This window comes from Dermacentor andersoni, chromosome 2, assembly GCF_023375885.2.
Source record: "Dermacentor andersoni chromosome 2, qqDerAnde1_hic_scaffold, whole genome shotgun sequence".
NCBI classification, from domain to species: Eukaryota; Metazoa; Arthropoda; class Arachnida; order Ixodida; family Ixodidae; genus Dermacentor; species Dermacentor andersoni.
Window position 1 is genome coordinate 123,589,301 of NC_092815.1, and position 14,067 is coordinate 123,603,367.

A 14,067-nucleotide genomic window follows, 5' to 3' on the forward strand; every position below is an offset into this window, starting at 1 on the left:
GCGTTGTGTTCCCTAAGTTGATCGTTTACGCATATGCCGGATTGTCGCACATATACTTTACTGCAAGGGAAGGAGATCAGGTAAACCACCCCGTTTCTGTATTTAACAAACTTGTTCTGAAGATTCACAGAATTTTTCATTGGTTCTGTTACTTTGTTAACGCGCGGGCAAATAAGCGATCTTGTTTCTTGCTCTGAGCACCACGTAAACATTGTACCTACTTCCAATATCTTTCAAATTATGTGCCAACTTATGAACATAAGGGATAAAAGTCATTTTTCCCTCACTCTTATTTGACGGTTGCTTCTTTTTGCCCTTTAATTCTATGGCTATGTTATTGCATACCAATGAAAGGTTCACAGTTATCAAAATGACCAAACTAGACCCCTTTCCTTTCAGTTGCGTTTTCACCATTTACATTGTGCGATCCCTTAATACGTTCCTGCTCTTTTTTTTCTAACAGATGAGGGCTACACCTATACTCCTCCTGTGCCACTAAACACCTGCGCAGGCAGCCCCCTCATGGTGTTCGGGCAACCAGGGCCAGGTGAGAGAAACCTAGCTGCATTCAGGCAGCTTTCTTTTTCCACTTTTTTGATGCTACTGATGCCGTGCGTCAGTTCAACGTTGTACTACTGGTGACTGTGCTGGCCATTGCCCACCTGCGGTAAAGACTCAATGGTGATCTACAAGTGTAGACTGATATCGCAACGAAGATGCCATTGGGATAGGCACTCTATGTCCGAGCGTTATACGGCACATACAGTATTGACACGTGTACTTGTTTGTCTTTATCGGGCGACATGTTTCACCGCCTAACAAATGTTTCGCACAGCGCAGGACGCGCCTGCATGCATCGGAAGTTTCTAGAATGTTATCGATGCTTCGATCCGCTGTTTGTTACCGAACCATGTGTAATCTGATTGCATGTGTGCGCGACGCGAATAATGTGGAACTTTGTGGAAGGCACGCGAGTCCCAGCAATTACTCTGGAACATTCGACGACTGATGTATAAAGGCCGACGCGCTTGACCCGCTGATCAGATTTTCGACGATCGCCGACTGTGTTCGCCGCTATCGTTGTTCTGAGTGTAGCCTGCATTTGAGGGCACAAGTTCGTCCAATAAAATGCTAGTTTCGTCAATCGCCGTTTTGCTGCATTCTTCACCTTCGCTACTACGTGACAGTATACTGCGGAATGCACATGTAGCACGTATTGAATCCGTATGGCAAAGGTTACCTTATTAACGACAGTTTGCCGATATGTATGAATAAAGAAGTACTTGATTAGTGCAATCCACCAGTACATATCTACGGCGATGAAACTTGGAGGATAACAAAAGAAATGAGGTATGGCGTGGCGAGCAATATAGCGAAATATGATAGGCGTAATGTTCAAAGTGTCAGGAAGCCGGTGGTGCGGGTGGAAGACGGGATGGCCGTAGCTAATACTCTGTTGAAACTAAGAGGGAGTATATTTGGGACAGCTCACATAATATACAGATTAGATAACCGGTGGTATGGTAGGGTAACATAATGGGTACCAAGGGAAAGGAAATGAAATCGAATACGGCAGAAGATTCACTGGTGTGGTGAGGTAAGATTTGCAGGCTTAGGATGCATTATGCGGACGCCAGAAAGTAGTAACTGCAGATCGCTGGGCGAAGCCTTCCCGTTGCAGCGACTATAAAGAAAAGTTGATAAACACAAGTTTCGTAGAAATGCAGGCAAAGTTATGGGGACGAAGATTCTGCACCACGCACATGTCACTCCGCTGAATAGTCCGCACGGTTTGAGTTTGTTCACATGTCTGGTTTCGTTTTCAACTTTATGGTTCACTTGTGGCCATACACGTGCACAAAAGAAGAGGCAGTTCACAAAAAAGAAAGCTGGCAGGTGCTACGCCCTATGGGAATCGATGTTATGCGAAGCAGTGTGCGGGGAGCCTACCAAGTAAACGAAACGACCATAAAGTGCCATGACGTAGGCGGCTGTTTCATAACCTACATGACATGCATCTCAGAACATTCACGTCACGACCTATCATTTATGTTCTTCATACACTGTGGTCATACTATGCCAATTTTGGTACATACCAAGACGTAGGCAGTTGTTTCATGACCGACATGACACGCATTTCATGAGTCATGTCACGACCTATCATTTATGTTCGTCATACACTTTTGTCATACTATGCCAATTTTGGCACATGCAAAGCTAACGAAACGACCATGAGAGCACCAAGACGTAGGCGGCTGTTTCACGACCAACATGACACGTATTTCATGATATTCATGTAGTATTAAGCCAATTTTGGTACATACCAAGTTAACCAAACGACCATGAGAGCACTGAGACCTAGGCGGCTAGATAGATACTGTCAAAGTGGCAAATGTTCGCCAAGAAATGCTTCTCATTAAATAAAGGAAAACTAATAAGGAGGCCCATTGCTTTGATAAGAAGCGCTCACGGCGAGCGCTTGGATTTCTGGTTTACTCGCGGGCACGTTTTTGTGCAAGTCAACACTTGTAGCGTTTCGGGAACGTGCAGCGGACGGAGTTCTTCACTCGCAGAAGACACACAGAGTTTCAAAACGTGCGGAGGGACGCAACCCTAATGCACAAAACGTGTTTTGTCAGTTTCTGTGTTTGTTTTGTAAGTATCATACAATGTCCTACTTACACATACTGGTCATCAGTAATACGAGTGGTCAGTAAGCCACGGGCAACTTAGAAACCAACATAACGGATGCATGCATGAAACTACGCTATATTTGGCGGGTTGGTAGAGCCACGGTATGCGTTCGCTAACAGCACCAACGTGTCTTATTGTCCTGAAATACCGTTATCTCAGGTTTCAGTGCTTGGGGTCCTGTGTTCGAATCCTGCGATCGAACAATTTTTATACTTGTGATTTGATTATTTATTACGCAGTACTTTGTTAAAAATGACTAGTTTAACATTGACCCTGTGAATCGCCCGTGAATCATCGAGTAAGGTTCACAAGAAACAGCAACGTGATGCACATGGAACACACATCGCCATGAGCTGCCAAAAAAAGTCCCACTTGCAAGATACCATGTCTTTCTGTTGAAGGAACGGCGGCACCCATCAGCATATTTCAGGCCGTGACTCCGAAACAATTCAATCGCACCTCTATTCTCTTGGCTCTTGCAGCCGCTTTTCCGTTTCCCTTTGGTTACTTGTCTGTCCACTCAGCATAGTTGAGCATTGCCCTTTAAAAAAAGTGCACATTATTGTCTGCGCCCGCACACAAGATGGGAAGGAGGGAAGGAGGAGGAGGATGAAGAGGAGGGGGGGCTGTCGTTCATTTAGGCGCTTGTATGCTCGTCGGTACACTTGGGGACGGACCACAGCAGCACTTGTCGTGTTAGCATCGTGCACGCAATATACGAAGCAGTCTGCTATGCGTGCCCGCAACAACCAATTAGAAATGACGAGTCCAGGAACCTCTAGAAGCGAAGCTTGGGCGCCCGAAACAAAGTGACGGCGTAGCCAAGCCACTGGCCTTTCCTGTGATGGGAAGCAACGCCTGTGGTTGCGCATATCGTACACTTGATCGGCAGCTGTTTCACTCTATACGTGGCATGTACAGACTCCGAGATCACCAATGCGGGGCCCGATGCCGTTGTTGTTGTTGTTGTTGTTGTTGTTGTTGTTGTTGTTGAAACTACTTGCGATTTCCTCTAGCATCTCGCTATGTCTTGATGAACGCCTGTACGCCTTGGCGCGCGCAGTGTCCATCGTGACAGTGTTCAGCAGCTGGGGTCCTCAGCCGGTGTCGGTGTCGTGCCCGTACTGCAAGACGTTCGTGACGACACAGGTGTGCCCTCAGCCTGGACTACTCACCTGGCTCATGTGCAGCGGGATGGCCATGCTCGGGTGCGTCGTTTTTTTTTTTTTTCATGAAAGCATGTGTGCATGGAGGGCGCTGCGCACTATTACAGAGCCAGTTTCCTCTAGCTTCACGACACACAGGTATGAACATATGCGCACACTCGTATAAATGCCGCAGTGAACTGCATATTGATACAAATTGCACTGATTTTTGTATATATTCCTACACATTGCAATAAGCTCATTGTACGTTACTTTTTGAAATAGTAAAAGGCGGACTTTTTAAAATCAGTGCAGAGAAGATTGCGTATTTCTTTCTTCCACGCGTTCACCATGGTAGCGACCGTGGATATCTCTGTATTAGTGTCTGATAACCGCTGAATACGTAATTTAGTTAACGTTTCCAAGTTCGCTTCAAAGTGAACTTGTAAGGCTAATTAAATGATGAAATACTTAATGGCACATTGATGAAGTGAAGCCGGTCACTAGTCGAAGCACGTCCATTAAGTAGGAATACAGAGACTAGCCCGCGTTTCTATATATCCGTCCTCAAACTACGTCATAAAACCCACCGGCGTCCGCTTTTCCCCGTATCACACAATTGTACCTCTACGTAAAAATATGAACTCTAACACCATCACATGTCTGTGCCAGTGCGTGAAGCTGTTCCTCGAAAGTTCGGCTCGCCTCAAGGTTTCTGCTAAGTCGTGCACATGAATTGAGCTCGGAATCGCTCTAATTTTAGAGCTGAAACCCATGCCCTAGAGCAGTTACAACTTTTTTTAGCGAAAATTCTTATTATTTCATTTGAGACGGCTTTATACATACTTGCTGATATTCGCTGCCAGTAGAAATGCGTTACTGAAAAAACGAACGTCGTCATACCATTGTCATCAAAATGTATGGCTCATCCCGTGTGAGGTGGTATATGCGACGGAAGTTTACATGAAACAAACAAAATTTAAAAAAAAATTAAGCTAGCCACGTAAGGCATGCAGGCACCTTTCTGTCATACTTCAGCAAAGAAGATTTCTCAAGCATAATTTACTCGGTTCTTGTCGCTGGTTCCGTTTTCTGTTATTTCGTATATTCTATATGTAGCATGCACGCACGGCATATATACATCCACATGCCAGCGAAATGAAAATATTAACATCAATATACAATATGCGCCTCGTTGAGCTTGTGTGTATACGCATTGTATTTCATATGCGCGTTCTGCGTGCATCTGTAGGATCAGCATCTTTCCTTTCATATGCTAACCCTTTCACGCAACTTCGTTGCGTCTTTCTTCCTATTACTTCACGCGGACAGGCGCGCGCGGCAAACGTTTGCGTATCTAAGGCACGATGCACTAAAGCTTGCTACAGTTTACAACAGTGCCACAATACAGAGCTTACAACAGCGACAGAATGCACCGCCTAGCCAATGGCGAAAGCAAAATCGGAGAGTCACGATGCACATTTGCCGCGGCACCTCTGATCGTTTCTTACGAGGCAGAAATGTCTGAGACTTGAAAATATCGAAGTGCGCTTGCTCCGTCTAACGTGTGTCTCCAGCCGCTGCTTGAGGTCGAGGACTTAACCGTATGTAGTTCTCATACCTTCGTTGAGCGCCTGCTCGGTCCAAAGCTCCTGCAGTACGCTCGGTGGCTTTCTTACCTGTCGACCGTAAATCACTCTGAACAGTGAGAAATCTAAGCTTGCCTGTGGTACCTCTACGTACGCAAATCGAGAAAGGCCGCAATACTTGTCCCAGGTTTCTAGCTGTTCGTGACAGAGTTTGTGTAGCATTTCTTTTAACGTCCCATTGAAGCGTTCAACCGAACCGTTGCACATCTAGTGATAGGACACTACGCTGAGATGTCTGATAGCAAGAAGGTCATTTACTTCCTTCAACAAATCTGAAATAAAGCGAGAGGCTTGGTCGCAAAGGACTTCTTGTGGGAAACCGCCTAGATAAAACATTCCTTTACATCTGTCAGCCACGGTAGCCTATATAGTTGATCGTTGGCAAATGTAACGCGTAGTAAAATGCGTCAATGTTCATTTGTACCGGTTACCCGCAGTCGAGGTATGGCATAATGAATTATTGATGTTTGCGCCTACTTGCTCAACGGTGCATCGATAAGGGCAATACGGCAGAACGGAGTTTTGCCAACTTGCTTCTGGGAAATGTTCTTTTTTTCAACACTTGCAAGATTTGACATATTTTTCTATGCCTTCCTAGGCACCTGGCCAATAAAATGCTCCTAGTGCCTTTTCAGTAGTTTTTTTGATGTTTTTCTTAATGTCCAGAACGTGGGTTTTCGTGTGCCAGGGATAAAATTTGGGAACGTGTGCCTTCAGTTACCGCCGCTTGCTGTAACGTCTTTCTTGAGCAGAGCTCATATAATTGGTACGGCACTTTCCTGTCCCGGTAAAATAATTGTGCCGTGGGTCCTCTGCCAGTAAAAAATGTTCACCTTGTTTCTACATACTTCCAAACTGGCATCTCCTCCTGTTCCGACTGAGAACGTTTTGTATATACTTGAAGTGTGCCGAGGCCATCTATCCAATGGTTCCTTACTACTTTTACCCCATCGACAGCTAAAGATAAGTTACTGTCATCTGTTAAGAGTGTCTTTCACGCTGTTGGTAGATACCTTTGGAAGGCAAAATCGCGACACGCGTCAAAGTGGCGGTTTTGAATTCTCTACATTGTACCTTGAGCTCAGGTATAAACTGCGCAACAGGCTTTCCATTTTTTCTTACCTTACCTGGACAAGAATTTCTGCACATCAAAATGGCTTCTTCCTTAAGATTTCATTATATACGTCGTGTGGTGGAGCCTAACTAGACTTAAAGCAGCCGCATATTACCACTGACTCGAGACTTCAAAACGGCTTAAGATTTTTATCTTTAAACTTCTATGACAAAAAAAAAAAAACTTCTTACATCATTTAGGGCTACCTAGTAACCTGCTCGCTGCCCTTTATTCCTGTTTTGCCTTCAAGTACTACGGTGAATCTTGTGTTTGATTTACACTTCACTCTTTTGACCGCATAACGGTAGGTGTGCAAAAGGCTTTGCGCGCTCAGCGCTTAACTAGAATGCAAGACAGGTGAAATGTTTATTTCCCTGACAGTCAATAGCCAGGGAGAGGAGAGGCAGGGTCGAAATCTGTTGAATTCAACGTGAAAAACATCATGCGCCTGTTGATCACATAACAAGCTCGTGAACATGGCCGTGGCAGCTATACAATCGCTATTCCCCAGATGTAATACATTTCTACGTATCTTCAGAATGAACACTCTGTAAGCCCGGAGTAAACACTGACACAAAATACTTGCGCTAAACATTAAAACTGGCGTACCACTACGGCTAACCGTGTATAAGCAGCCAACATATTCCAAAAGCAAAACAGTTCCTATCGAGAATGGTGTCTCTCAGGAAAAGTAATGAACGCATGGCCCGAGCTTATTATCAGTTACTGTGGATGTTGCTCTTCGATATACGAACAGGCACTTCGCGCTCATTTTTCCCTAATAAAGTTAAAGCCTCACTATCAGCATAATTCATAATGCGCGCTTGAAGAAACGTTGTCGATTGTCTCTCTGTTTCTGCAATAGATGGCGCTTTGATGCCAACCGTTAACCGTTCGTGGGGAAAGCATGTTGGATATTTGCTTTTTTTTCTCAACGCTGACGCGCCTATTGACTGCTCTAAGAACTACTAAGCTAACCTAGTTGCTGAAACTTTATGAACACTCATATCACTATTTTCCTGCTCGAGAATAATAGTGATACCCCGGCGTTCCATGCTTTCAGCACGGTCAAAGGGTTGGAAGTAGTTAAAAGAAATCATTCGTTGTTGAGGCAGCCGTTCACGTTCACTACATTGTTGAAACCGCAAGGCTAAACAGCACTACTCAAACTTCGCTAAAGTTGTAATTCCCGCCTAACTTGCATAGTTATCTGCTATTGGTGCACAAGAAAAAGGAAAAAGAAATACCTACGGAAGTACCTGTTTTCGGAACATGCTGCTTTTCGATCTACTTAAATCTTTTATGCCCGTGAAAAAGTGTGCGCCTTACCAAAGCGCAAACCTCAAACAAACACTACTTTCATTTTGAGGAAAGCGAAAAAAAAAAAAAATACTGCCGTGACCAGGATTCGAACCTGGGTTATTGCGGCCACAACGCAAGGTACTAACCACTATACGATCACGGCCACACCACCGGGGCGGTGACTGCAGAGTTATCTGATTGGTGGAAACTGGAACACTGGGCATATTCCGTCACACCAGCACGTTTTATACAAACACACCCTTATGTTTCTTTGAGACCGTCTTCTTTCCACTAGCGTTATTTGCGCTTAATTCAACTTTTCCATCGAACACTTTCAAAGCCCTTACACGAACTGCTGGCTGCTATGAGAAATTCAAAGAGTGCCCGGTCGACAGAGTAGAGGCCAAGGACTTTCGAGGTTTTGTTAACACACTAAAATCGATATTCTGATTGTGTTTTCATTTCATTTTAATCAGAACCTTTATGCTGCACTTCCAGCCTGCGCCACCTCAACGCAGCTGTCTTCATCGAAGATCAGTAATGGTGTTTTTCGCCTTGAGTTGAGACATTAAGTTCAATATGGTGAATCAGTTCTGCGGAATCCCCAAAGGTGCAGTGCAGGAAGTATTATGAAAGGGAAGAATCGTCATCCACCCGAACGTAGCACCAACCTACAACAGAAACCCACACGGTTTTCTCATAAATAAGGATTCGCAGTTTAGGAAAAATTCGTCCTGCTCCGGAATATGTTCAACTTTCATAAGTTCAAGACGAGGGCAAGCTCTGCCGTGACCTACTTCACTTCTATTTGATTGCTCTTGCCGCTCAACAAGATTTCCATTGCATACAATACTTTGTCATGCTATGATCATGTTGTCATATTAACAAGCACAGAAAATACAAATTTGACGATATTGAGGACGTCTGGGCAGCATTAGGTTGTTGGCCCCAAGTGCATAAATCATTCGCACTTTTTAAGCGCAGAAAAAAAGGCAAAGCTGACGCTTTGACGAATGACGCGCAAGTCACATAGCGACAATTTGTTTCGTTCATACGAGAGTACGTCAGTTTCACCACAATAATCCTTCTTTTTGGCAGCTAGTGCTTTCAGACATTATGGGACATTGCAAAACCTTCGGGATCACCTCAGTGCTGCAAAGCTCTACATTCGGAATAGGTCCGATTCGCAACGCATAAAGCTGTCACCATTTATCGCCGCACTACAATAAATGATCGGTCGGGGCCCCTTTGTTGTCGTCGTGTAGAAGTCAATTTCGTCGCTATCACCAAAACCACATTCGTCGTCGTGCCGTAGCTCCGACGTTGTCGTCACGCTGATCATTGCGTCTCACACACAATCGCTCACAAGCACTAGAGTGCCTCGATGCACGCGCACACGCATCGAGGTACCACAGCATTCACGGTGGTGCTCACCTTCCTGTAACACTTCGCGGATTTCCGAACGATGTTAGATAGCTAGCTACCTGCAAAATGCGCCGCATGAGATTTATTTTCGCAGTGTAGGAGCTCTGCGAATATATTCATTAACTCAAGTGAACGGCCCAGTCACACGAGAAAGCAAGGTTGCAGGCGCGGTTTTGATCGGCCATCTTTTTGATGCCGCGCGAAGCCTCAGTGGCTCATACACGTTGCATGCCTTTCATGCATGGGACACCTGCGCACAACAACCGCTTACCAAAACCTGCTATGCTGTTCTATTCAGCACGATGTCCCAGCATCACGGCCAGAATTAAGGATTTAAGAGCAAAATTTTCTTTATGTAGACTGTTCGATCGGGGCGCACTGTTTACGCCCAGATCGTCAAAATTAATCCAGTGCCTGCGGTGTGCTTCGAAAGGCTGCGAAAATAATAATGATGATGATTCATATTTCGTTGGTCTCACAGGTACCTAACTGGCACAGGGTGATAAAGAAGTTTGAGGCTTTAAGGTATACCAACCGCACCAATTACACACATATTTTCCTAAAACATGAAAGCCCACAGTCACAAGTCATGCAAAATTCTCGCAGTTCACGTCGTTAACTAGACTCTAACTATTAAAATACTTTGTATCCTTTCGTGACATCTTTCAGCTGTTGCGATGAAAGGTTATTATTATTCTTAAACATCATTTAAATGTCATCATGCAGTTCGCACGTTCAAAATCTCGCCTTTTGTATCCTTTCCAGAGCATATAAAGCTGTGCTTGTTAACCTGCAACATGTGGAGTCCAAGATTCTTGAATAGAGCTCAAAGAGGCCTGCAGCAACCACTTCAATTGATAAGTGTCGTCATCAAAAGCAGCTAACAAGGCGTTATAGCAAGGCATCTGAAGTGACGCTGTATCATCGCGAAGCTAGATTCTACTCAATGAATGAGACGAAATTAAAATTTATGAACAAAAATAACGCATGACCAATATTTATTATCTATACACTGAGATAAACGCTATCGCTTTACAATTTAATGAACCCGCTCAAGAGCATGCAGAGCACCTAAAAACGCCCTTCTAGTTTGTTCAAGGTTACTATGGCTCTATCTTGAAGCCACTTCTGTGCGTGTATGTTTCGTAAAAAGATATAAGCAGGTATTAAAAGAGGCAACTGTAAGCAGGTATTAAAAGAGGCAACTGAGTGTCATACGAGCCATTATAACCTTCCCACATGGCTAAATGATTGAATACCACTAATACTGAGACGTTAAAACACCAATGTTGCAATCAACCATGTTCTAGCAGTGAGCGGACTTGCGTAAAATTTAGCTATTTATTAGCTCTAATGAGAAAATACTTGAGATTTAGCTCTAAACAACGCCCCAGGGAGGGCTCTATTATATCAATGAAGATATACATTTAATTATTTACCTATTATTAAATATACATTAAAGGTACAGCAGGTTTACAGGAAGGAGTGGAAAAAACATTAATACAATTCAGTAAATTAAAGAAAGTATTACAGAGAACCATAGGTATCGCGTACAGCAATCTTAAATGCTTGCTGTCAGTGATGGAGCCTATGGAAAAGGAAGAGCGCGCTATCGTAAGTCACAGGCAGCAGAGTGAACTTAGCCAAATCGCTGGGACTCTGGCACGGAGAATGGCAATCGACGCCCGACCGCTTTGCAAACGTGTCCTGGGTCACGACCCAAATGAAGTACTTGGGAGTACCTCTAGAATGCTATCGCGATAGCGCGACATATTGGACAGCGCAGACGCATGACACGTGGAAAGGCGGAAAGGTGGAAAGGAGCGAACCTATCGATTTTTGCTAGAGCCACCGTGTGCAATCTGTTCCTTATTAGTAGGCTATGGTATGTAATGCAGGTGTTACATTGTGCAAGGCTCAATGTACAGAAGCTGCATCGAATTTTCGCCATTTTCGTGTGGGCTGCGCAATAGGAAAGGTTGTTGTAATCGCACCGCTGGCACGAGTTGTTGGGGTCTCGGTGCTGACGCCCGTTATTGCCAATGGGTCGCAAGCCCCAAGGGTAGCGTTGGCCTGGCGGCCTGGGGCACTGGAAGCATCCGAAGGTCCCGGCAAAGCAAGAGAAGACTGGTAACAGAACAACTTGTTTATTCTAACATAGCAAAAGAGCGGCCGGTCAGTTCGACCGAAGTGGAGAGACGGGAGAGCACGTAACTCAACAGTACAAATCGGAGCCTCTCTCCTGGCGTCCGGGGGCAGCTGCTCTTATACTCTCGGCGTCGCGGTCCAAAAGAGAAGGTCACGGGATGAAGGTCACGGGATGAAGGTCACGGGACGGCGCAGCAGGAGCCCACGACGGCGCGAGCGGTTGAGCCGAGAGACCTGCTGAACCGAGTGTAGTGACGCATCGCCAACCGCCCACACGACGGCGCGAACGGTTGAGCCGAGAGACCTCCAGGCTCCTCATTCGGGGAACTCCGCTCCCCGGCTGCCGCGCTTTGACAAGCGAGGGCACACACACACGCACACACGAAGACACGTGGCACTGAAACACGCCTGGACACGCTTGGCGGGTAGGCGTCGCGGCGGCGTCGGACGGGCCAAAATGTCCGCCGCTTTGAACAAAGCCCCGGCGTCCGTTGCATCCGCGCCGGCATTACCGCGCGTTGTAGGCGAAACGTAACAGACCGCCCCGCCGGGGGAAGGAGATCCCGAAGGTCAGGGGACTGCATCCGCTGTCCGGAGGGATGTCGCTCGATGATGCTCATTACCGAAGTTGGGCGTCCTTGGGCGTTTCTTGAGCGCAGCGCACAGAGAAGGCCTCGTTCTCACGTTCAGGTGCACACAGGACACTGCAAGGTGACTTCGGGAGAGTTGACATTTTTGTTCTCGTTTCCGGCAAGCGTTAGAACCACGCCAAAAGTCAACCGCTCAGTCAGCAAGCACGGCACAACCCTCACTAAGCCCTGCCAGGCTCTTTCCCCTTTTTTTACTGCTGCCTAGTTCCTTACAGTAGTTTAGCAGCACTCAGAACGCGTCCACAAATCGAAAAATTGCACTAGAAAGCACATCATCACTTTGAAACACTACACAAAAGCAATAGGTTAAAAATCCTGCCTCAGGAAGAAAAACATCAGTAACAAGCAATTTTGAGGCTGATTCCCACGTTAGGGGCTTCGACTTAAGCCATCGGCGTTACCGTTGAGACTCCCCTTTTTGTAACGCACCTCAAAGGAATATTGTTGCAAAGCGAGGCTCCAGCGCAGGAGGCGGCCATTTTTGGGAGAGATGGTCTGCAGCCATTGGAGAGGGCAGTGATCCGTTTCAATGATAAACCTCGAGCCAGCTAGGTAACATGACAATTTCTGAACGGCCCACACGATACACGCACACTCTTTCTCGGTGGCGCTATACGCCTGCTCACGACTGGTCAGCTTACGACTAGCATACAGGACGGGGTGTTCTACTTCTCCATTTTCCCGTTGGCACAGTACAACGCCCATGCCTCGCTCACTAGCATCACACTGAACAACGAACCCTTTTGTGTAGTCGGGCGATCGTAGCACAGGCTGGCTTGTTAGGGCGCTCTTTAGGGCGCTAAAAGCTCTTTCCTTCGTCTCATCCCAGACGACTGTTTGCGGCTCTGTCTTTCTTAGAGCATCCGTCAAGGGAGCCGCGATATCAGAGTACCTGGGGATGTACCTCTGATAGTAGCCGGCGACACCTAAGAACGACCGAATATCGGTCTTCGTGCGCGGTTGCGGGAAGTCTCGCACAGCGGCCACCTTTATTTCAGAGGGGCGGCGTCGACCCCGACCAATCACGTGTCCGAGGTAGACAACCTCTGCCTGTGCTAACTGGCACTTGGGAGCCTTGACTGTCAAGCCCGCATCGCGCAGGCGGGTTAGCACTGCCCGCAAGTGCGCCATATGTTCCGGCCAGGATGCGGAGAATATCGCTACGTCGTCTAGATACGGTAAAGCGAATTCTTGCTGTCCCCGCAACACTTTATCCATGAGGCTTGAAAAGCAGTATGGCGCGTTCTTCAAACCAAAACTCAAAACTTTAGGACGGAATGTCCCCATTGGTGAAATGAACGCCGCATACCTACTAGCCTCTTCTGTAAGTGGAACCTGCCAATAACCCCTGACAAGATCTAGGGTGGAAATAAACTGAGCGCTACTCACTCTCTCAAGGCGCTCCTCGATGTTAGGGATCGGATAAATTTGATCCTTAGTGATGGAATTAAGCCTGCGGTAGTCGACGCAAGGACGAGGTTCCTTGCCCGGTACCTCAACTAAAATCAAAGGGGAGGTATAAACACTCTCACCCGCTTCAATAACACCGAGCTGTAGCATTTTCTTTACCTCAGCCTCCATAATATCGCTCTGGCGGGGTGACACCCGGTACGCCTTGGATCGTACTGGCTCTGGGGAGGTAAGTTCTATGTCATGAGTAAGGACAGAAGTCCTACCAGGCCTCTCAGAGAACAGACCTTGAAACTCTTGTAAGAGCTGGTGTAGTTCGGTTTTCTGCTCAGGCGACAGCGATGCTTTACTTATTAAGTCACTAATGACTTGATCGGTGTCTTTCCTGTTCGTCACTGAGCCTAGTCCCGGAAGCTCGACCGGAAGCTCTTCTAACTTTCCCGCATCGGGAATTTCCTCTCCAGTATCTGGTGCCTTTAACGCTACAGGCTCAATTTTATCCCGTTCGGGCGTGCCCTGAATACCAGCTT

The 14,067-nt window shown here is 46.3% G+C and overlaps 1 protein-coding gene and 1 non-coding gene across 3 annotated transcripts in view; one reads left to right on the forward strand and one right to left on the reverse strand.

Annotated features, from left to right (window-relative positions):
- LOC129387529 (lipopolysaccharide-induced tumor necrosis factor-alpha factor homolog) overlaps positions 1-14,067 on the forward strand; it is a 43,153-nt gene that overhangs the window by 14,673 nt on the left and 14,413 nt on the right. Inside the window, exons 6-7 of one of the 2 annotated variants that reach the window (XM_055076534.1) lie at positions 464-547; positions 3,758-3,902. In XM_055076534.1, coding sequence (XP_054932509.1) covers positions 464-547; positions 3,758-3,902 — 229 coding nt within the window. Of the gene's footprint in view, positions 1-463; positions 548-3,757; positions 4,459-14,067 lie in introns of those variants that run through there. The other variant, XM_055076533.1, reaches the window with a different exon arrangement.
- Positions 7,996-8,067, reverse strand: TRNAH-GUG (transfer RNA histidin (anticodon GUG)). The gene has a single exon. It is a non-coding gene; the product is annotated as a tRNA-His (tRNA).